A 23,772-nucleotide genomic window follows, 5' to 3' on the forward strand; every position below is an offset into this window, starting at 1 on the left:
ACCATGTTCTGAATTATGCAACACTTGCTGAACTAATACGCATACTCTTAGTAAATGTAGTTGATCAGAACTTAGATCTTTCGTTAATGGCTCATTAGCATCAATTACAGAGCCTCAAATAGGTTGAAACTTAGTAATGTACATGGTTTGAGCATTAAATAACAGCAATTTGGTAACAGGTCGTTCATGTGCCGCTGGACCAATTGTTGTCTTATCAAACACACAAATTAATCTACCAAAATATCAGTGTCATTCCTTCGATGTTTAACGCAATGTCAAACATGTATCTGTTGTAGGGTTTTGGTCAATCTTATTGACATGGTACAATAATACAAACCAAACATCCTCTAACAGAAATACCTTCTGTACAGACAAAGTCTAATTTTGTATGAGAGTTTGTGCTGCCAGTTGCTTTAGCATGTAAGCATTTGAGAATATTTACTCCTCATTCTACACTGTGGTAGTACTTGAAAACACAACAAAGCAAACGAACATTGTGATCTACAAACGAATCTGGAATGAATTACTTTTAACACATTTTAGTTTGTAATTGGATAGAGCTCCGATCTGACTTTGTCTGCAATTTGTAGTACTATACGACTACAGGTAGCAGTTCAGAATGTGTATGCAATGTGTACTCCACATCTGGCAGTAATAGATGTAAAACCCATCTGCTCAAAGTAAAGTTGACCCATTAGACAGTATTTAAATGCAAAATGTCTTTGTTTCCCACTATCATGACGCCACGGAGCCCCATTTTTACCATGTTTCGTTACCCACGAAAATGTTACTAGAATTTAACCCGCCCTTATATAAAGATACTACCCGAAAAAGTTTCCCTACGGGCGCCTAGATGTCTAAAGAAGACAGAAAGAACTTGAATCGGAAATTAAAAGAAAATATAAGAGTTAAACCTATTTCCACATACATATAAATATGGGAGTAGGGACGACCGTCCACTATCGTAATATCTGTTCACATAGTTCACACTAAAATAAAAAGTTTTCTACTTTAGTTCGAGGAATGTGCTTTTCACACACAAAATGAGCAATTACTTGCATACTACCCCTTCAATAGGAAGCAACTAAAGTGGTGGAAGAAAGTCTTATTCCACTTGTTGAATATGTCGGTTGCAAATGCATGGCTTCTATAAGAATGCTAGAAGTGGAAGAGAGAAAAACAATGTGCATTAGACAGATTTCTGCAGGAACTCTTGACTAAAACGCAGTGATTGAATCTCATGCAAATGCAAAAAGAAAACTCTGTAACATGCTACGTGTTCAAATGAGGATACTTATTGTTCCCGCTTTCTGTCTACAACGTACTTCATCTATACCAACAAAACTGTAACAGCATGTACAGGTATCCGCATAGTCGCTGTAAAATAACTCTGTGTGTGTCTGGAACGCATTAAGCAACGCTCTATAATAAAATTAGCCTGCTTGCGCTATACACGTGCATGGTCGACTTGGAAAAATACCCCGTTCCTGCTATGGACGACCACGGCTTTCAAATTTGTCAACTAGCTACAGAGACTCACTTTAATATTCGGCCACCACATTGTACTGGCATTTTTTCTTATATTATGGACTACAGTAAAGTAGAGTGGTTATATTGTTTATGCTATGTGAAACCTCTATATTTTCTGCAACTTTTTACAAAAAATAAACTATAAAATTTTAGCTCTTAGCTTAAAAATCAGAAGATTTCTTCTCAAACACAAAAATTATAATCACTTTAATATTCGGCAACCACATAATGTGGAAGTTTCTTGTCGCTTTCTTCGATGCAAGAAAAAGGTTTTAATACCTGATTGGATACTTTTTATTGTGTATCACCTCCTTCAAGTGATTTTGCATATTTCCAGTTATTTTTGCGGTATATTCAGCAGCAATATTGGCCCATTCTTCTGTTAGACTTCTCCCAAGTTCCTCCTTTGATGTTACCGCCACTTTCCGTTCTCCAGGATCGAGTTCAATCCACAAATTTTCAATGGGATTGAGGTCCGGACTTTGTGGTGGAGTTTCTATAGCTTTAGGGCAGTTGTACAGAAGCCAGTCACGCACAACATGCGCCTTATGTTTTGGGTCGTTATCGTGATAAAATTTAAAAGTGTCGCTGATTGCAAATTTGTGCGCACTCTTGTGTAAAGTCTCTTTTAGAATGCTCAGGCATTGTTCTTTTGTCATTTTAGCATTTATAAATCTGAGTTCATCCATACCGACAGCAGATATGCACTTCCAAACCATTATGTTACCACCACCATATTTGACTCTTGCTTGTAAATTCAGTTTCCTTAGTTCTTCATTCGCCTTTCGCCACACTATAACCCTGCTATCTGTCTTTAAAATGTGAATTTGCTTTCCTCAGCAAAAATAACGTCTTTCCATCATTCTGGTTCCTTTTGCACATAAATTTTAGCGACCTGAAGTTGTTTCTATCTACACACTTTGTTGACACATGGTTTCTTTGTAGCTACCTTTCCGTTGTATCCTTCGTTTCTCAGTACTTTCCGAACAGTCTCTGGGTGTACATCCTTTCAACACCCTTGCAACAATTCCGCTGCAATCTTTAGTGCACTTAATTTTGGGTTTTTCTTCACTTCTTTCACAATCACACGTTTGTCTAGTTCATTTAGCTTGTTAGGCCGGCCCTTCTGCTTCACGGATTCTATCGTGTCTTCGTTCTTATAACGTCGTTAAGATATCACCGACTTTACTTCGTGGTGTATTTAAGAGACGGGCAATATACCTATTGGAATCCCCCTTTAATGACGAAAACTGACCAGCTGGCTCTCCTCAAAGATTGTGTTACAACTTTTTCGTCCCATTGGAAGTGTTATACTGCAAAGCCAATACCCATTCACACTTTCTAACACGAAGACGAGAAAAGAGTTGTACATACGACGTTCCTTCCCCCACTCATATCGTTCTGTAAACTGGAGATACAGCAGTAACATCATCAAGTCACTTTAGTGGCCGAATATTAAAGTGGCATAATACGAAGGCAGTTCGTAGAAACATAGCGGTTAGTTAGGCATAGTATGCATTTACAATTTTTACTTATAAGGAAATAATACACGAGACATGATAGTTGTTCCCTGCCATCGCTTAAAAATACCTATGTATTTACGTTAATGAGTCATTTGACATACATGACAACAATGTGGGGTGGCCGAATATTGAAGTGAGTCTCTGTATACGCACATGGTCAAAACACCAGGGAATTAACTAAATGAGGCCAGTCGCTGGGAAGATCCTTGTGTGACTACTTAATAATTTATGTCCTTTTGCTTAACTGTATAGCGAATTATCTAGCATGATGGAGGCGTCAGCGCACCAAGAAGAACTGAAGTTGAGGTAGTCCGGTTGTTAGCTGGACTCATCAACTGATTACTATTGGTAGTTCATTTTAAAATCAAATCTGATTAAACCACCTGTATGGATATTCAAATTAAATGTTGAAAACATTTGCCTTAATTCAGAGTTCACTGTCCACAATGTACAAGAAGTGGTGATTAGTTCGAAAGGGAGAACTTGGCTGAACAATATTGCTTGGCGTCTGCGAGGCGTTCAAACACCTGTGGTGTAGTATTTCCATAGGTAATTGAAGAAAACACTTAATTCAGATCCAAATAACTGTACAACGTAGTCTACATATTAATGATTAAGTAAGAAACACTGAAGTATCCATGTAGACGATGTAGATTCTCACGCAAGTAGTTCACAAAATGAATGTTGTATGTGTTACTCACAGAAACCGTTCCACTGTGACACTAATTTTTGCGTATGTATATTGGTGAACGAAGAAAAATTCTCTTGTTTTAGCTCGTGAGGAAAAAGGTCAAGTTGTTAGCTGTTCCCATCGAAGAAAAGAAATGACTTTCGTTGCAAGAATAAAATATAAATCGAAGAAAGATTTCTGTCCTTCCAAAATGGAACAGTGTCCCAAAAGTACTTATACCTATAACCCGGAAAGAGTTATAGAACGTTAAACGTGTGTGTCTGTATGTCTGTATGTATGTATAAAAAACGTTTCGTCTTATGTAGTACAAAATTCAACTAAAAATAACTAGCTTCTTTGTTCTTAGAACAGATCATTTGCCAATATTAGATTAATCTCTCAATAATATCTAATTTTGTTGAGTAACGGAGATTATTTATATTAATTCTAACTTATATAGTTTATTTTTGAAAATAATAATAATAATAATACTTCAAATAGAGATGCAAGGGCTCGAAAAAAACGTTTTTTTTAAAAAAAACTCGTTTTTTTCTGCTTCGCTTTTTTGCTTGGGAAATTTTGGGCTTTTTTTTTTTCAAAATTTTGCTTTCAATTGATAAAGCAGACTTTGCTTCGCTTCTCTACAGCACAAGAACTCATTTCGTTAGTGATTGATGTAGAAAATAATATAGAACCTCTAAAATAAGCCATGAATTTAGAAAAGTTTTTTTTTAATTCTTAACATATTTACATTATGGATTCCAAAGGATTAACCAATATATATATATATATATATATATATATATATATATATATATATATATATATATATATATATATATATATATATATATATATAATCTTATAACTGGAAATCCAATCGGAAAACGTCCATTAGGAACACTTAGACGCAGATGGGAGCACAATATTAAAATGGCTCTCGCAGAAATAGGAATGCAAAGTAAAAACTGGATCCAGTTGGGTAAGGATTAAAGTCAGTGGAGAGCTTTTGTGAACGCGGCATTGAACCTTCGGATTCCATAGGCCATAAAGAGAGAGAATATATTTAAGTTAAGCACAACTATAAAACAACCATGAGTGAGTGATTAGCTTTTGCGCTTCTATCGGGAAGTCCGGGATTCAACCCCGCATTGGACCATTTTTCTTAATTGTATCTGTGAATGTAGAGATATGCGTGTACTGTGAGTTCTAGCCGACTTCCGTTCTTATCGTTTTTAAATCGTTGTTATTACTGATTACCAGCAGTGACGGATTTGCGAAGGCGGTTAGGATGGAGATGTTTTACGGGTGAAGCTTGTACCCCGAAATTACAGAATTTCTAAAACAAACGAAATATTTGTTATGCCTTTACTCAAAAACTTCAAGCTCTTCTCAAATAAAAATTAGGAATTTTTAGAAAACTAAACATTAATAGGAAAAACCCCTCCCATTTTTTTTTTTAAAATCCGCTACTGATTTTCAGTATAAAATGCGTCTTCAAGGTTGTATCCGGAAGGTTATTGCTGAATACACAAACAAAACGAAATATTAGTTATGCTTGTACTCATAAACTCCCAAATAAAAATTTGGAAATTTTAGAAAGGCCAAATATTAAGCACAGAAACACCTCCGAAAATAGTTTTCTGAAACCGCTACTGATTATTTGTATAAAATGGTATCCAATTTTGTATCCGGAAGATTATTGCTAAATCATTGCATAGCTACAGTATAACAAGAATGTAGAAGTACGCTTTGACAGATATACTGACAAATGTACGCTGTGACGGATATATTGAAAAACAAAAGTTTAACTTATGTGCTAGAAGCTAGAGTAGGCCTACTAATCTCTAAGAAACAAAACACGGATGACTAAAAAAGAAATTTCGCAAAGAAGAAAAAAATTTCGATTTAAAATAAAGTTAAATATCTTTTACAATTGGCCGCAAATACTACGTACTGTATGTTTACTTTAATTCATAAAACATGTGTTCCATCCATCATGATGGTGAATTCCAGAGCGAAATATAGCTTTTAGGTCACGAAATCTTATTTAACCTTAGAGTATAGTGTAAGAAAGCTATTTAAATAGAAAAATCATGAAAATGAAAAACGGCAAAATTTCCCAAATTCTCGTTTTTTTTTCCAAAAAAGCCGGCTTTTTTGCATCTCTAACTTGAAATGAGGTTCCAATGTGGCAACACTGTGCACCACAACAACTTGGAAAAAGCAACTTATCCATTCTTTTTGAGGGGAGGTGCGGGAAAACACATCGACGGCAGCGCCAGTGTTGGCAGACTTGAAATAGAAAAGTCCTAGATACTTTCCTTCGTGCTTACTGTTTTCTTTCCCTTCCTCCTCTTTTTTCTTTTCTTTTCTTTTCTTTTTTTAAAGGAATAAAACACTTAAAGAAGTTTACCTTGCTCACTCCAATGAGAAGAATCACAGGAACTCCTATATATAATAAACGAAGGACCAAGACTACGTAACTCACCGCTGCAAAAGAAATGATTTACAGAATTATTCTGTCAATAAATACATTCACAATAAAAAGTAACTAACTAAAAATAATTTTAATTTCCAAATAATCACCAAATGTAATAGTGAGATGGGTTGAGCACTGTAGTTGAGTGCACTGTCAGCTTCATTTCTTTACACACACACACACATACATACATATATATATATATATATATATATATATATATATATATATATATATATATATATATATATATATATATATATATATATATATATATATATATAATCTGAATTTTCTTTTTAATTTTCCTCAATATCGTTATTGCTTTATGCAATAGTTTATATTAGTTTCAGAGCTAGGGACCTTAGTCGAAAGAATGATTTCTCTTCTTAATAGTAAACATATTATAATTGAACATTGAAAAAAACGTAATGTGGGCTTGTAAAATCTTTGTGTTGTCAAAATTTACAATTACTTACAATGCAATGCGTATAATCATACAATGAAATGCGTGCCTAAGGGCACTCCCTTCCAGATGACCACTAGAAAAAATCAATTCAGGAAATGTACTAACTGTAATTCTAGTTTTAAACAATATTTAACACTTTACCGTTCACCTGGGTATGAAACCAAGAATATATAAATAAATGGCAATGTTAGCTTTATTTCGTGCCCAGAATCTCACTAATGTTCATTGAGATAATCCAAAAACATCAGAATCAATTTTCTAGAACGATTGCGCAAGGCATTTTTCAGATAACGTAATGGATGGATGCGTTATGTTTGCAAATAAAGATTGGTAAAATGAACTGGAAAAGGAAAAATTAATATTAAAGTAAAACTCGTCTGTGACATGTTGATATTGGAAACGGGATCAAAGGAACAGTATGGGCAAATGTGGGGTTGCTACGAGTGGTTGCATAACTGCAAGTAAACACCAATATTAGTGTATATTGAAGGTATAATTAATTTATTTATTAATCGATGCAACGTTCACTCTCTATTTGTAGTTCCACAAACAAGTACAGGTGTTTTTCCTAACTGTTTGACACTTTACTTTTTATTCTACGCTCTACACTCGACAGTAGGTGTTACCTTTTCCATAATAAACAAAATATTAAAAATAGTATGTTATAAGCCCTGTATTAATATGACTCAGATCTGTCGTCGACATGATATGTAGAGTTTTCTGTTCACTGACGCACACTCCAGTGGAAATTATAACCAGACGGATATAATAAAGATACCCCTTACATTTTTTGTACTGGTTCCCTCATCGCAAAAATTTCGATCACCCTGTATAACGTTCGTACTTGCTGGTAATGCTTAAGGGTATTAATCGTTTTTCAAAATATAAATCTTCGTTTTAATTTAAAGAGTGATTTTTTTGGGATTGGTAGGGTTTTGAAACTCGTAAACTGCTGAAAGTAATTTCTTTTTATTTATTTATGGTTTCTTTATATGCTGCCACAATATATTGGCATCTCAATTACGAAACTGTAATTTATGCATTGATTTCAAGGGTAATTAGATTTCAGAAATGGGATGTAGAGTTTATCAAATTATTTGCCAATACCGTCTCTTTAGATCTTTCAGAACTGAAGAAATAATCGATAGAATAGATAACGAACACGGTTTTCTGGATGCAATGCAATGCAGAGTTATGGGTGCAGTATCCTGTTAGAACACATACGAGATAGTAAAATACAGCACAGAGGATACAGAAGAATTATCATATTAGAGTATTTCAGAGAATTGAAGGGTAGAATGCTAGCGCCGAATTTAGAGGTGGAGTTTAAGACATTTTCCAGAGTGGGAATTAATTTTTTTTTCATAAATTACATGACAAGCGAACTTCCGGGGAAATAAATAAAGTATTTGTTTTTGAAAATGGTGGGGAGCAAATATAATACCGTAGGTAAACCTGCATTGTAACGTTCTTACAATATTCGAATGTAGAATTTTCAAACACTATATACTGTCTTAGTTCATACAAAAGAACACAAGTAGTATGCACACAAGTATAAAATGACATAACATAAATAATAACACAGAATTCTTAAATAACAAATAGGAAACACAGGCATTAAATAACAAGAGTAAGCATACAATTAGAAAATAGTAGAAATCAGCAAGCAATTATTATCAGAAAATGTACTTCTCAGATTTTATAAAATCATGGTGAACGTTACCCTTGAAGTCTGCGGTAGTGTAGTGATTAGAGTTGTTGTTCTATGCTGAAGATTCTGTGTTCGAGTCTGTCCTGTTGGTTTTTTCTGGCATGCGTTCGATATTAGTTGAAAAGAGGATTAGGATTTAGCTTTATGGACTTTTACCATCAATGGTTATTTACCTCGCAGGCATAACGTTCCACCGGGAGCACAGCATCCGTGCAGTCTGAGGTTTATAAGTTAGGTAGTATCCCGGCAATTGCGAGATGTAAATAAGGAAAATCGAGGTTAGTAAACTTGAAAAAACGTTTTTCAACCGACCGTCCTCACTGAGAAGCGAACTCGGATTCGCACGATAGAAAATTTAATTTCTTTGATACAATCTTAAGGAATTCCATTGAGAAGAGTTTTTTAAATATGACAATGATAATGGTAGAGTTTTTGTAATAAAAGTTCATTACTAAGAAGAGATAAACAGTTTTACTACTTTAGTATCATTTATAATATAGTCATTCTTAAATTTGAATGTGATCACTTTTAAAGGTTAAAATATTGGGGATTTCGCTCCAATGCAGAATTCTAAGAAGACTACTGTAATATAATTTCAAATCTTCAATCTATATTAAAAACTTCTGAAATTAAAAATAAAAGAAACAAACAGGCTCAGGTTCCGTAAACCCATGGGCATGAGATTAAAACTCTCCAGTTACCGATTACAGTCCTCTGTTCTTAAGGATTGTAGTGCCAATGCAGTATGAGTGTTGATGGCAAAAATAAAGCATAGATGATACAAAATATTTACAAGGGATTGTGATTAACTGTTTTTTTAAATAAATGAAGCTTTCATACGTATATTAGATTAATAAACTTGTACATTACCCGCTTGAATTTTGTAAAATATCACAGTTTTTTGTACAACTTTTTTCGTTTTATTACCCTTTTACGTTGAAACCAATACTTTTATAAATACAAACATTAAAGGAACCGGTGAAAGCTGGTCGATAGTGTAACGGGTTTACTGCAGGTATATGAATACTGCGAGTAAAAAGAATAAAAGTTGTATGAGTGTGCGTGCGTGCGTGTGTGTGTGTGATTCTAGTCATTTTCAGTGAGGGCCTCCTCGTACTATGGTATATATGTGTATATGTAAATAAAAAGAAAAAAATCTGAATCATCAAAAAGACGTTTATTCAAAGAAGTGTTTCGATAGAGAGATCTTCATCTTCTTGTAGGTGTTGCTCTTTAGGAGATATGACAGGGAAATGCTCTGCCATCTAATGAAGATCTGTATACTTGTCATTGTGATAATGAGCATGAAAGCATACAATGTTTACAGTTGTGCTTCTAGTTGTGGGAACCTAAAAGAAGAACCTTTCTATTATGTAATTGGTGTACAAAAGGGTTTAAAGAGGAAATCAACTACGAATACGTAATGATTCATCGGGATAACTTAAAAGCGGACGTGATAAGGTTCATTACTAATATGGATATACAAGACGAACTTTTAATTCAATTTCAAGAAACTCGTGATCGTATGTTTAACAAATTACAACAACGTTTCCGTATGACGAAGCACTTAATAACGTTGTTGTTACTAAAAAACTGATAGAAATATTCCTTCAAAAATATTGTAAAAGTTCTTAATGCAAAATATTAGTTGTGGTTGAGAAAATGGACTGTTCTCATTTAAGTGTGTGTTTGCTAACACGTGTCCTGTCATTTCATTCCGATGTCTAGAGCAGGGTTTCGAATACATAGAAAGTGTGAAAAACGGGGAGACGGTATGTCGCAGCGAGTTTAAACTACCTAAAGGACATGTATTTTGTGGACCTTAAAATTATCCTTCTGTTATCCTACTTCGAGTGTTAACAAGTAACTACGTCCATTATTAGGAGCACCGATTCTTACTGGTGTGGTCCAAAATAATTGTATTTCCCTTGTAGAAGAAAGTTAAAAACGACTAGTTTGCTGTGCAATAATACGAATATTAGAAAATGTTTCTACTGGACAGTCCTTTTAATACGGAAGACGAGATAAGAAGAGGAGCTGATTAACGCGATTAGAAGACTAAGATTGTGTACTTGTTCTTATAAAAATATTCGAAAACACTGTGTAGAAACCAGTTTAGAATTTTGGAAGATTAACTATAGACTCATTTGCTACGGATAAAAACTGCCGTAATTGTTACATAAATCGTGAAGCAGTGGAATATGCGGCTAAAGAGATTAATATTATCTTAAGATGTGATAGCTTAAGTATTTAACGTGTACAAAAGATTGCATGCAAATGTTAATATCCCACCATATCGTGACGCCCTTGACACCACATATTTACTGTGTGTAATGAAATCAAAGGACAAGATTGTGAATATCCTGTTCGAAAAATGATAAAATTTTACCATATTTCAAGTATGGATACTGTTAATTTTTCCCGTGTTTTTTTCCGTAGATGATACATCAATGTACTTATTATGTTTACACTCTTAAGCTTCAGATGAAATAAATGTAGTAGTCTAGATATATTAGTTAATTTTCGTAATGTATACTCCTGCCACTGAGACCACAAAAAAGTTCTCTTGAACTTTCGGCTATCATGCATAGTTTCGGATGTATAAGGTGCCGAAAGCGTGGGAAAATGTCTTTCGGACCCAATAGTTCGGAACCTATCCAACATAAAGAGGACGGGTAAAAATTAACTTAAGAAGTCATACCTGGTTTATTGAATTATGCATGTTTAACAATCCTGACATGCACGCACAAGGTATTACCCAAAGGAACGTAGGGACTCGCGCATAATCTGCCAAATGAAAATTCGTCTAAATTGATATGAATTGATAGGGTTCCTACCAGGTAACAGTAATTTGTTTCTATTAACCGATATCTGGAACAAATACAAAATAGCGGACAACTTCATGCCCATGGTGTGTGGTTAGATAATCACCAGGTACGGATGCTGGCCAACAGTGACGTTCTGAGTATTAAGTATAGCGAATTTGTATTCAAATGCTCTAGAAAGACATATGGAGTGTTGGTAGAGCACAACAGATGAGGCAGAGGGATTTACATGTGTGGAAACACGTAATGAAAAATGCCCAGATGCGCACTTATACTCAGTAAATGTGAGTTCAAAGCGTGGGAAATGTAAGGAATAGCATCAATAACATGAAAGCCATTGCCAATTCACCACTAATATTACATCAAACCGATGCAATATGATATGCACGGTTGCATACCAATAAGGATGCAACAACTGAGGGTAAGTTGAAATTGTGCAAGGGGACTCACAAAGAAACTGGAGAAGCTAAAGAACTGTCACTACTGGGATCGCATGATTGGTATTGAAATGTGGCCAATGTGTATGTTGGTCTCGACATTTATTTATTTATTTATTTATTTATTTATTTATTATTGATTCACAAAGTTTCATACAGCACTAGGCCAATTAGGTGAAACTGTACAACACAAAGACAAAAAGAAATCAACAACAAAATTATAAAAGAATACAACACAAAAAGGTTCAACACTAAATATAAAAGAATAAAATACAAAAAAAATCAACTGTCAATATACAAAGTTCTCGTCAACTGAGTTCTAAAATTTCTCGCAGAGATAAAAATATTACACCCTGTTGACAATGTATTATAATCGTGAGCTAACCTGTAAAACAAGGAGCGTTTTACAATCGATAACCTAGGTATCTCATAAGTTAGCAAGTTGAGAGAGCGAGTTCGGCGCTGAGGAACACGGAAGTTGATCCGCGATAGTAAAAATTCAGAATCTATTTAGCCATTGATGATCTTAGAAGAGAGAAGAGAAATAAGTCTAAAAGATTAAACCTATTTTCTATCTCCAGATTTGGGGATAGGTATGACATTGGCGGCCTTCCACAGATTTGGAAAATACCTTCCGAGAAACATCTACTGAATAACAACGATACAGGGTAGGCAAGTGTGTGTGCTGTGTTACAGAGAAAAATAGTGCTGATATTGTCTAGACCAGCACAATGGCGAGAAGATAGTGAAGAAGTTAATGATTTGACTTTATCAGGGGAAGTTTTAATTGTAGGTAGTGAGTGTGAACACACAGATTGGATCTTAGGTAAAGAGACGGGAGTCCCAAGCTGAGAAAAGCTGTTGCAAAAGTACTCACTGAAAGCAGCAGATCTGTGCTTTCCGTCGAAACTATTTGAGTTGTAGGCTATTTCTTGCGGGATACGGGGTTGTTGCCTCCGGGAGTTTGAGATTCCAAAAGCTATTTGGTTGAGAAGTGAATTGGCGTGATAGATTTTCCACATATTTCGTATGTTAGCTAATATACACATATCAACATGTCCCACTACTGCACGAACACCATCCCACGTGCGAAAAATAGGAAAATGACGTTGTACATTCTGCTATTACACTTGGTTCGTATTGTAGTGCAACGTAAAATTAACACAATTCTATACTGAATACAATTCTGCTGAATACTGTCCCACACTCGAAACATAGGAGAATAACTGTAATATGTTCTAGTACACATAGTTCACTTTCTGGTACAAGTAAATAAAGTACAATTGAATCCATGATTCCCTTCGTCTGGAACAATGTCCCACACTCGAAACATGACAAATAACACTCTACATTCTTGTAGTAGGCGTGGTTCAAATTCTGATAAAGTTGAAATTAACAACATATTAGAACGTCCCACTTCTTCTGGGACAATATTACGCACTCAAAATGTATTAAAATGAAGCCGCAAATTCGTACAGTGCACATTGCAACAAAGAATAAATAATACATATCGGCAGAGGTTCCACTACCGCTGGAACAGCATCCGAAAGAAAATAAAATTATCCGAAGAAAGAGGAAACACAGAACAATTAACAGTTAGCAAACAATTAACAATAAGTTTCAGAATCTCCAGTACTTGTAGCTTGTACTACGCACTTAAAGACACTATGCAGTGCGGAGAAAGCCTCTCAAACACTGTAATATTCAGAGACGTTGTTGGAAGTGTTCGGCATTGTCGTCAATACAAAGATGACATTGGGGAATCACAACTTGTGTGGTAGGCTCAAATCCATGTGGCATATCACTAATAGTCCTAGCAGCGCCATTGATTTGAGCAACGAGGTCCTCAGCACTTTCCACGGGGGTGTCATACACAAGGCATTGCATTTCTCCCCACAAAAAGAAATCCACCAGTATGAGGTCGGGTGACCGAGGTGGCTACGGAAGAGGTTCACCCCTGTCAATCCATTTATCGCCGAAACCATTCTTGAGTACGACCCTGGTTTCCCGGTCGAAATGCGCGCAGGCACCGTCGTGCTGAAACCAGATACGTTGTCTATCTGCGAGCGGCACGTTTGCTAAAAGTTTTGGCAGTACGTACTGAAGAAACAAACGATAATTCCCACCACTCAAGGTAGTAGGCAAAATGTACGGATCTATCAAATGGTTACCTACGATGCCACACCACACATTCACTGCGAACGTGCGTTGATGTCTCACAAGTATTGTGTGGGGATTGTCCATATCCCAGATGTGACTGTTGTAAGCTATTCAAGCTGCCATCTCTATTAACCATGGGCTCATATGTCCACAACACTATTGTTGGAAACTTTGGAATGGCATATGTTTGTTGCACACACCATTGACAAAAATCCATCCGCTGGGGACAGTCCATAGGTAGTATCTGCTACACCTTCTGCAATGTGCATCGGAATAAACTCTTTTCCTGAAGAACGCGGAACACATTAGTATGATGAGATTGTCTTGGCTGAACAATAGCACATGTGCTAGTGCCAGAATCGTCCTATGCTGCATCCAACACCTCCTCTTCAAATGGTACAGTGCGCACAGTGCGAGGTCTTCCACAGTCCCACTTACGAGGTAGTAGCGAGCAAGTTTCACGAAGGCGAGCATGAAGTCGTGCGAAGAGGGTGTGTGTTGGTAGCTGCCTATTTTGAAAGCGTCCCTGATACATACGCCGTTCTTGACGGGTGTTTTGGTGTGCCTCCCTGTAGATGGGATGCATATCGGCAAGCTCGTGGGTAGAATATTCCGCAATTATCCTGTTCCAGAACTGATGAAGACGAGTGGGCAGGGGAATTTACGTTCCTGTGACATATGACGATTATTTTGATTCGCACCCACGTAATGTCACATACGTGTTGACGCGCAAACCAAAAGGAACACTGAAATATGCACTGAAGGTAAAATACTCCTTGGCGCAATAGAACGACATACACAAGTCAGACTAAACCCAGAATAGCAAAACAAAGGACGTACAAGACGATCAACTGCCGACTTAAAAGAGTCGCTAGGTGTGTTCACCAACGCTAATACGTCACAGTAGACATAGGTATCTTCCCATACTCTTCTGGCGATTTCTGTGTTACATAGCTGAAATCGTTATCAACCTACTCTGACTAAATAGTGTCAATTTCAGTTGTAGCTCTTCAAATATCCTATTATTATTATTATTATTATTATTATTATTATTATTATTATTATTATTATTATTTGCCTTTGTGGTTGCTTCTTTGATGGTAGCAATTTCACAACAAGCTGTCATTGAGTCGTACGGGGCCATCAGAAAGGATGGCTTTTATTCCTTCATTTTTTTGTGGTATGACTTCCCTCGGTAATCACAACAGATGGTGCTGAACTGATATGTATTTCTGGACGGAAGTAAGTGTTCGATTCGAAGATTTCTGGGCAAGGAGAAGCTGATGATTTGCCATTGCCTTCCACAGGATGATCATTACGTTCTACAGTTGAACTTAATATCCGAACCACTTGCGATTTACCCCGGACCACTTGATTACAAGCAAGAAATGTCCCTGGAAATGCCTAGAAGATCTTCTATGTCTGGAAACGTTACTTGCTACCATGTGTGTTTACTCCATTTTCTTCGTTTGCTTTTGTTAGGACGTTTAGCGTTTCTTTCAGCGACGCTAAAAAAATGGGATGGGATTAGATCTAGTGTCAAAATAAGGGAAGAAGTACTAATCCACCACGCTACCCACCTAACCACGGAAACTACTTTTTGCTTGGTCTCTTTTTCTTAACAAATAAATGCTAATATCCATAGCACATGTCACTTCCAACCTCAAGACCGATTTCCTCTTTGTTTCTATATTTCCATACGACATCTTGGTTACAGAAGCTAATTTATACTTGGCAAAGAATCTACACACTAGGTTTTAACCAATAAATGCAACATTTTACTCCACTATGCAGTTCCTTGATCCAACTCCTCGACTTCGCTACTGAATTCCCTCCGCAATTGTGCTCTGCTACTGAAAAAATTCCTAGGAATCATGATTGCTAGTATACACAAAACAGAGCATAATTTGGTTTTTGCTTATATTTTTATTATTTTATTATCTTTTTGGAAATATCTCCTTAGATAAATTGCTTTCTACTATTTCTACATACTAATAACTGAATTTTAGCCGTAAACGTAAGGAAAATGGAATAAATGCGAAAAATCGTGAGTTACAGGATACGCGCAATCATAGGCGCCGACTTGAAGAAAATATTGGGATGGCCAAAACAATGAATAAATATATAAACATATTCAGCCGTTTTCTACCAACTGCTGGATAAAGGCCCCCTTCCCTCCAGATCTCGGTCTGCTGCATCTGCTCCACTGCTAAATTCATGACCTAAGTCAAATTTGTGTAAACGCATTTAAACAAATTCAAGTTCAAATTCTGGGAACTTCACTGCACCACATTGATCTTCACTTCTCATATCAGTGTTACCATAGTGTTGGTTGGAGCTTCAGTGCTCTATTAACTCTTGTAGGATTTTTGGTAACTTTTGTTACCATGGCGTACTATGGTCTTTGGCCTCTTATTTAGGTTCTATAACAGGTACTTAAGTCGTCTTTTTATTAGTCAAGTCAAGGATGGACTAAAGAACACCCCAGATGCGTTTTGGAACCAGATGGTCAACTTGGCTGCGCCAAGTGGGTGCGGAAGGGCGTGACTTTTTACTTTTTCTTAAGGCAAATTTCAAAAATTTTTCACGCATGTAGTTTTCACGATATTAGATTGGAATTGTATGTACCTTTGAATATTCCTCAAATTTTTTCTGAGACCTCTACGTGAAGCCGAGTCCGGGCACGAGGGCCGCAAATGTTCCGAGGAGCTGATTTTTTCAGAAAAAATTATTTTCCCGATTTTTCCGGTTCAGGATTACGATACGTACATGTGTGTGGTACCGTTGGAAAGGGCTTGTTATACGAAAGAAAATAACGTTTAAACCATGACTCTAGTAATGCCGCAGTAAATTTTTATAACAAGTACATACGTATGCGTGTGTACAAAGAGAGAGACTAAATCCAGACTTTCAACATTTTTTCTGCCTTTTGTATTTAAAATACAAGATTGGAATTTTGCACACGTATTATGTACATAACAATGTATTTTTAGAAAAAAAATCAGATCCCTACGTCAACCCAGGCCTAGGGGCAAAATATTTGGTTGGATTTGCAAAAATACTTCCGAGTTTTCTCCTCATTATCTGGTTTAGGTGTATGATACGGATATGTGAGTGACACTGTTGGAAAGGGCTTATTATACTGAAAAAAAAATTGCGTTTGAACCATGACTCTAGGATAAATAGGAATGACGAACTACATTTTTAAAAATATTTTATACCTAGGTATATATAGAGGAAGTTTGGGTATTGTGGAATACCATTTTTGTTTCGCTTGTAACTCAGTTAATAATTGCACATTGAAACAAAAAGGAAAACAAGTATACGCATTACATATTTGGCTTTATTTATGCATATCTTGATAAAGAAGTTTTGTTACAGGGATGGGTAAAATTTATAATTTGTAAAGAAACCACTTTGGAGAGTAATATGAAATAATCCGGTAATATGGAATACAAATGCTATATAGAAAAGAAAAAAGTTTTCTGTTGAACATACAATGAATATAGTGACAATATATGAAAATGCACATATTGCCAAGCCATAACTGTTTGTGATTACTTGCAAAAGTCATAAATATAATTCTCTGTTTCAGGATCGGCACAGTCATTGTGTGCTCACATTAAACATGATGAACGCTGGACCCAAGCTCACCCCTTGTATCATCAGACAATTTGCTGTAATAAAAAATACACTTAGCATTGTTGTCATCATAAATGTATGTTTAATTGCCCAATACTGATAGATATTTTTGTAATCGAAATACCATACGGAATACGGAATACCATGCTTTTCTTGCGGGTATTCCATATTGCCCTTCACGCAAGCTTGGAAACGAAAGAGCTGTTAAACGCATTCGAAAGCGTATAGGATAATGGCGCTTATCAAACTACCACTCTGTACATTCAACGTCATAGTAAATAATTGTTCTATTACATTTCAATAGGAAAATACAGGTTTAAACCTCTTACCTGTAAAAGTATCCCTGAATAAGAAATAAGATTTTTCACGTCTACCAACACAACGAATGTCACAATCACATGGAGACTGCTGTAGAGTATCATGGGAACGTGAGGTACCGGTAGTAGTTTCTTTCCTCTCCACTTGGAAGCAACACATCACAGGCGAGCTAATGAGGTATTCCATATTATCCGACTATCCCATAATACCCGAACTTCCTCTATTTATATATATATATGAAAAGATGGTTCACCTTCAGACTTTCAAAAATTTCTCCCGACCTCAGTTTTCAAGATACAAGAACGAAATTTTGCCCACGTATTATGTATATAACAAGTTTTTTTTAAAGATTCAGATCCCTATATGAACCCAGGTCCGGGCCAGAGGGGCACAAAAATTTCGATTTTTTTCGAAAAATCTCATGTTTCTTTTTTCAATTTTCTTATTTCTGTTGTATAATACGGACACGAAGGTGAATCCATTGGAAAGTATACTCTATCCGGAGAAAAACGAGGTATGAACCACGTTCCTACGATAAATAGTAAGGAAGCAGTAGCTGTTTGAGTGAAAGTCTAAAATTTACCTCAAAAAGTTGAAATCCTAAAAAGGTTAAACGCCGATTTGAAAACGGTACCGTATTTTTTATGGAATAAGAAGGCTGTGCCTAATATTGAATTAAAGGCACGACGTAGTTTTCGACAGAAATTCTTGCTGCTCTTTAGTAATTCTTTCTCAACTGGATTATATTGGGGGGCAAGGACACCACCTTTAAATATTGAGGGGGCCAAAAGTGCCCTGCCCCCCAAAGTCGGCGCCTATGCGCGCAATTTTTATTGCGCATAGGAGTGTCTTGAATGACTCATTTCATATATGCGGAATTATACGAAAAGAAACAATAAATTCGGCTTTTTTGTAAACATTTTGCGTTACACGCCTAGTAGCAAGTTTTACGCTATACACTTCGAAAGCCTATGTTTTATAAAGGTAACCAAGATAGTTCTGTCGCTTTTTGTGTAGGTCCGTGTTCAATTGGCCATCACACTCTGAGTTGCATGCGAATGGAGATAAAGCGAAGGTGAGTTGTTGGTGTCGGTATATCCAACATACTATCTGGTTGCGGCAGGTCAGTTAAACCGTGAGCTTGAGTAAGGACAGGGTGAACATGGGACCTCCACATAGTGTCGTCAGGGCGTGTATGCTGTACGAAGTCCAAAATGAATTCGAACGCCGCTGCAGAGCACACTGAACGAAATGCACAATCTAGCTGTGCAAAAAGTCCAAAATGAAGTTGCTTGGAATTGCACCCATTGTACCTGTAACGAAAGAAACTACAAATGACAGGAACAACAGTAGAAAAAGTATTATGCTGTGCAGGGAAATGGGTTCGCACCTATAAAAGACAAGTTGCGATAAAGTAGCAAGTATTAATAATAGTGGTGAGATTTAGAGGGTAAAAGTTAACCCATCGTACTTAACGTTTGCTCGACTGTCAGCAATCGAGAACTGCTGCATTTGCAGCTGCAGGGATGTACTGTGATGGAAATACAAATTGACTGAAAAATTAAATGAGCTTACTACAAGTAGGGCACGTTCATTGGAGGTTGCTGTTAGTACATAACAAACAAGAATTACTTTTATTGGGGCTGTATAAACTGGACAGTACTAGTACTACATGGTATCATAAAGTTCATTTTCCTGCAGTTTGGAAGTTTATATGTAGGAGATAAAGTGGAAACAGCATAAACTCTTTGTATTCCTTTGTCATTATTTAAACTATTTGTCAAACATTGCAACTAGCATTCTAGTAAAGCAATTGATCTTGTATATTAGGATCTTGTACTTACCTCCGACCAAATTCATAGCAGGCACTGAAATCATTCCGATCGCCGAAAGCTACAAATATATTAAAAATATGTTAATACTTGTATACAATCAATGTGACAGTGTTTGTCGAAAGAATTAAATTTATCACTGCAAAACTTGCGACTAACACAGATATCGTAAAATTATATAACACGTACAGGAAAATCCATTAGATGACACTTTTATTCATAAATGTTTAAATGTACAGATAGTAATTTAAAATGGAGAACCAAGAAAAGGAAGAGTTAGCTGTAAAAAAATTGAGCAAGACTGCGTTTATAATGTTAAATAGATTTGACTATTTTTCCCTAAAAATACATTACACATTGAATTCCAATACTACAGTGGAATATATAGGTAATAGTTCAGCTACTAAACTAGATAATTCTACTAAAGACATGCTAGATTGTTCGTAGTATATTGGTTGAGTAAATAGTACAAATGATTGTTGATTATGATTAAAATTATTGGTCAACAGAAGCCACAAGAAGATGCGTCCTTAAATATACTGCGCCCATATTTTCGATATGGTGGACAAAGATATTATGTTATTGCCTCTGAAGCAAAAGTTTCTGTTGTAGGATAAAATCAAGAAAGTTATTTTTTCACGTAGATAACCGTTTTCTTTTGTTATTAGTTCACGTATCGTTGATGTTCAAAAACTAGAAGATTGTGTAAAATTTTACCTGATGTCGCTTTCAAGCAAAACAATGCTGAAATTTAATTAGTCATACTTGCTTAACACACACACTCACACAATTCAATTACTGATATTTATTTGATACAAGTTGATATCGCACTGGGGCAGAAACTTGGATATTTAATAAACGGTATTAGATTTTTACGTACGGTACATGTTTCTGAAACTCGTGAAGTGAAGAAGAGTCCAGTTTGTCCTTTGATCTGAAGACATTGTTGAGTAATGGACTTCACATCTACAATCAGCGAGGAAGCAGAGGGATGCACTGGCCAATGTGGCAGAAGAACATCGTCCTTATCAGGAAGTGCAGGCTATTGCGTACCACATGTACTCCCTCGTTATACTGTTCAAAAATGTCTGCATACATAATCGGCGCTAATCATAGTACTTCCAGTTGAGAATATAATCAACGTACCATTGACTGATCAGAGAACTACCAATGAGTATTCAATGTGAATAGGCACGCTATCTAATATTGAAGTGAATAATATAATGTCAGACCATAGTGGCTATGCAGATGGAAAGTCTCGCCTAAAATATTAGCATTATCCTGCCAGACACGGATGTCTCTTTCTAACTTGCGAACAATAGCATTACTTATTGACAACTGGTTCCGTGACTTTCAGTTCTCTACTGGTGATTTTGTGACACAATTGCAAGCTACATGTCAAGATTAAGAAGTCAAAATAAACGCAGCAGTGGACATTGTTCAAGGATGCCAAATTCCTATATCAAACTGTTCATGTAAATACACTGTTGCTGTGCAACACCCTGAAAAATGTGCGCCAGTTTTTAGAAAAGTGTGCTCTTTAAACATGCAAGCAGAGAAGTAGTTTCCTGGCCAATAGATATTGAATTGAATTGAAAAAAAGTTTTATTTAAGCGGATAAGGTTCAGCATATTGATGCTCTACCACCTAATCTTTGTCAAGGAAATATATTCAGATATACAAAAAAAGATACAATCAATTAAGTACAAAAGATACGGTGATATACAATAAACAGTACAGGTATACATTAAGATCATAAAAAAGAAAAAAATTGTACTTTTAGCAAAACACACACACAAATACTACAAGTAAAGAATGAAACAAAGCATGGATGAGAAAAAGAATACAAATACAAACATGAAAACGAACACAAACCGATCAATAACATAGAGACAAAATAAAGTATGCTTGTCATTGACATTGCAGGGGGAGGAGGTGATGAAATATTTCTACAATGCATGATTATTTATAAAAAGTGTAGCAAGTAAAGTCTGATTACATTTACGTGGTTGAAATGATAGAATACAAATCCTGGGTACCTGAACTTAAATTTTGTTGGCAGAGTAAATAAAATTTTAACCTTTTTCTTGAAGGAGTTAAATGTTTTAGCTTCTTTTACCACATTTGGTAGAGCATTCCATGACCTTGATTCTAGTACTGAAAATCCGGCAGTGATTTGCTTGAGTTTACGGTGTGGAATATCAAACGTATTTCTTTTGCGTGTTAAGTGAGTCTGAATAGTTGAAATAGCAGTGAGCTTCTTGTATAAATACGTGGGACGTGTTGTTTTAAGAATTTTATAAATGATACAGCAATAACGTAAATGTCGTCTTCTGGAAATTATTATTATGCTATTGTTGTTCAGAAGAGGCAAAATATGATCGAATTTTCGTACATTGTAACAGAAGCGGATGCAAGAATTTGGTACCTTTTGAATTAGGATAGCTTTGCTTTTCGTAGAAAGTGAGCCATATACAACATCACAATAACCAAACAAAGATAGTGTCAGTATTTGTGTCAGGAATAGCTTCGCATCTTTGGACAGACAGTGTTGCATTTTATACACGTTTCTCAGTGTTCCAGAGCTTTTGAGCATTGGGTAGACACGTGATTATTCATAGAAAGTTTACCATCAATTTGTACTCCCAAGATTTTTTTACACAAGGTGAATAGCTCATGTTTGAGTCCATTATTTGTAATTCTAATTTTTCAGGAAAAATTTTATTCAACTGATTAGTGAATCCTTGAACAGAATAAGTACACTGTAAGGAATTAATAACAAGCCCGTTATCAATACACCAGTTACTGATAGTATTAAGATCTTGATTGAGGAGTCGAACAACTTGTGGTAAGTCCTGAGGCAAAGCTTTTATAAACAATTGAGTATCATCCTCGTAACAGTACAGTTTTGAATGCTGTACAACACATACCAGATCTGCAGTATCAGGTAAACAAAACAGGCCCTAAAATTGAGTCTTGTGGGACACCTCTATCAAGAACAGCAGCTTTAGAAATTTTGTAATGAGAGGAACTACGTAAACGTAACTTGCTGTTTTCTTTTAGGTAGATAGGATTCGAACCATTTCATGGTATTATAGTATTTCATTTTTGCTAAGAGAACATCATGCTGGACAAGATCAAATGCCTTTGAGAGGTCTAATAAGCCTAGTATCACCAAATATTTGTCATTTAGTGCATGAAGCACATTGTCTTTAATACCTAACAAAGCAGTAGAAGTGCTGTGAAATGTACGAAACCCAGATTGTTCGCATAGAAGTATGCCAGAGCTATCAATATATGAAATCATTTGCTGAAGCACTAACTTTTCAATTACCTTTGAAAGAACTGGCAATATACATATTGGCCGAAGGTCACTAATAGATTTAATACAAGCTTCTTTGGTAATGGGAGAACTTTAGCTAGTTTCCAGGGATTAGCGAATTTACCATTTGATAAAGAGCAGTTCACAATATTAGTTAAGGGAAATGTGATAACAGGGAAAGCTATTTTAAGCATATATGGGGTTATTTCATCAAAGGCTGCGGCATCGGATTTAATGTTAACGATTGCTTTTCTAACTTCATGTTCATGAACAGGTCTTAACATGAAAGGAGTTCCCCAATCAGTGTGTTCAGTGAACTGTACCGATTTATTTGTTTATATAATGTATCGTTACTTGTTACTGAGATTTCGAAAACCTTAGCAAAATGACAGTTTATGACATCAGAGCAATTTAGTTCTTCACGGAGGTTCAAAGATGAACTTCTTTCACCTATTCTCAAATTATGTAACGTACGCCAAGTATGTTTATTGGTTTTAGTGCTATTTATACGATACGGAAAATACGCAATCTTTTCTTGTTGAGTAACTGCCATAGTAAACTTACGATGACCTTTGTACTAACTCCACTGTTGCTGCAACTTAGTGCGTTTGAACTTACGAAGCGCACAGTCACGTATTTTCACTAGCACCTTCGTATTACTAGACACATAATGTAATTTGTTATTTGAAGCCTTTACCGTTTTCATCGGCGGGTCATGATCGAACAGATGTTTTTAAAAAGTCTGAAGAAAATGAAATTTAGCATGTATATATTTCTGAAATTCAATTTGTTTCTAGTTCAAGGCTTCGGCATTTTGCAAACATGCGTCGTGATTAAATGAATTAAAGTTG

General features: G+C 35.9%; 1 protein-coding gene across 2 annotated transcripts in view; it reads right to left on the minus strand.

Annotated features, from left to right (window-relative positions):
• Positions 1-23,772, minus strand: part of LOC145681033 (uncharacterized) — a 557,303-nt gene that overhangs the window by 88,150 nt on the left and 445,381 nt on the right. For both annotated transcript variants that reach the window (XM_081752347.1, XM_081752348.1), the window contains exons 4-5: positions 19,612-19,660; positions 6,140-6,216 (exon numbers count right to left, since the gene is read on the minus strand). In XM_081752347.1, the coding sequence (XP_081608473.1) occupies positions 6,140-6,216; positions 19,612-19,660 (126 nt within the window). The remainder of the gene's footprint in view (positions 1-6,139; positions 6,217-19,611; positions 19,661-23,772) is intronic.

Source organism: Thermobia domestica, chromosome 3 (assembly GCF_964235325.1).
Source record: "Thermobia domestica chromosome 3, izTheDome1.hap1.1, whole genome shotgun sequence".
In the NCBI taxonomy this organism is placed as follows: Eukaryota; Metazoa; Arthropoda; class Insecta; order Zygentoma; family Lepismatidae; genus Thermobia; species Thermobia domestica.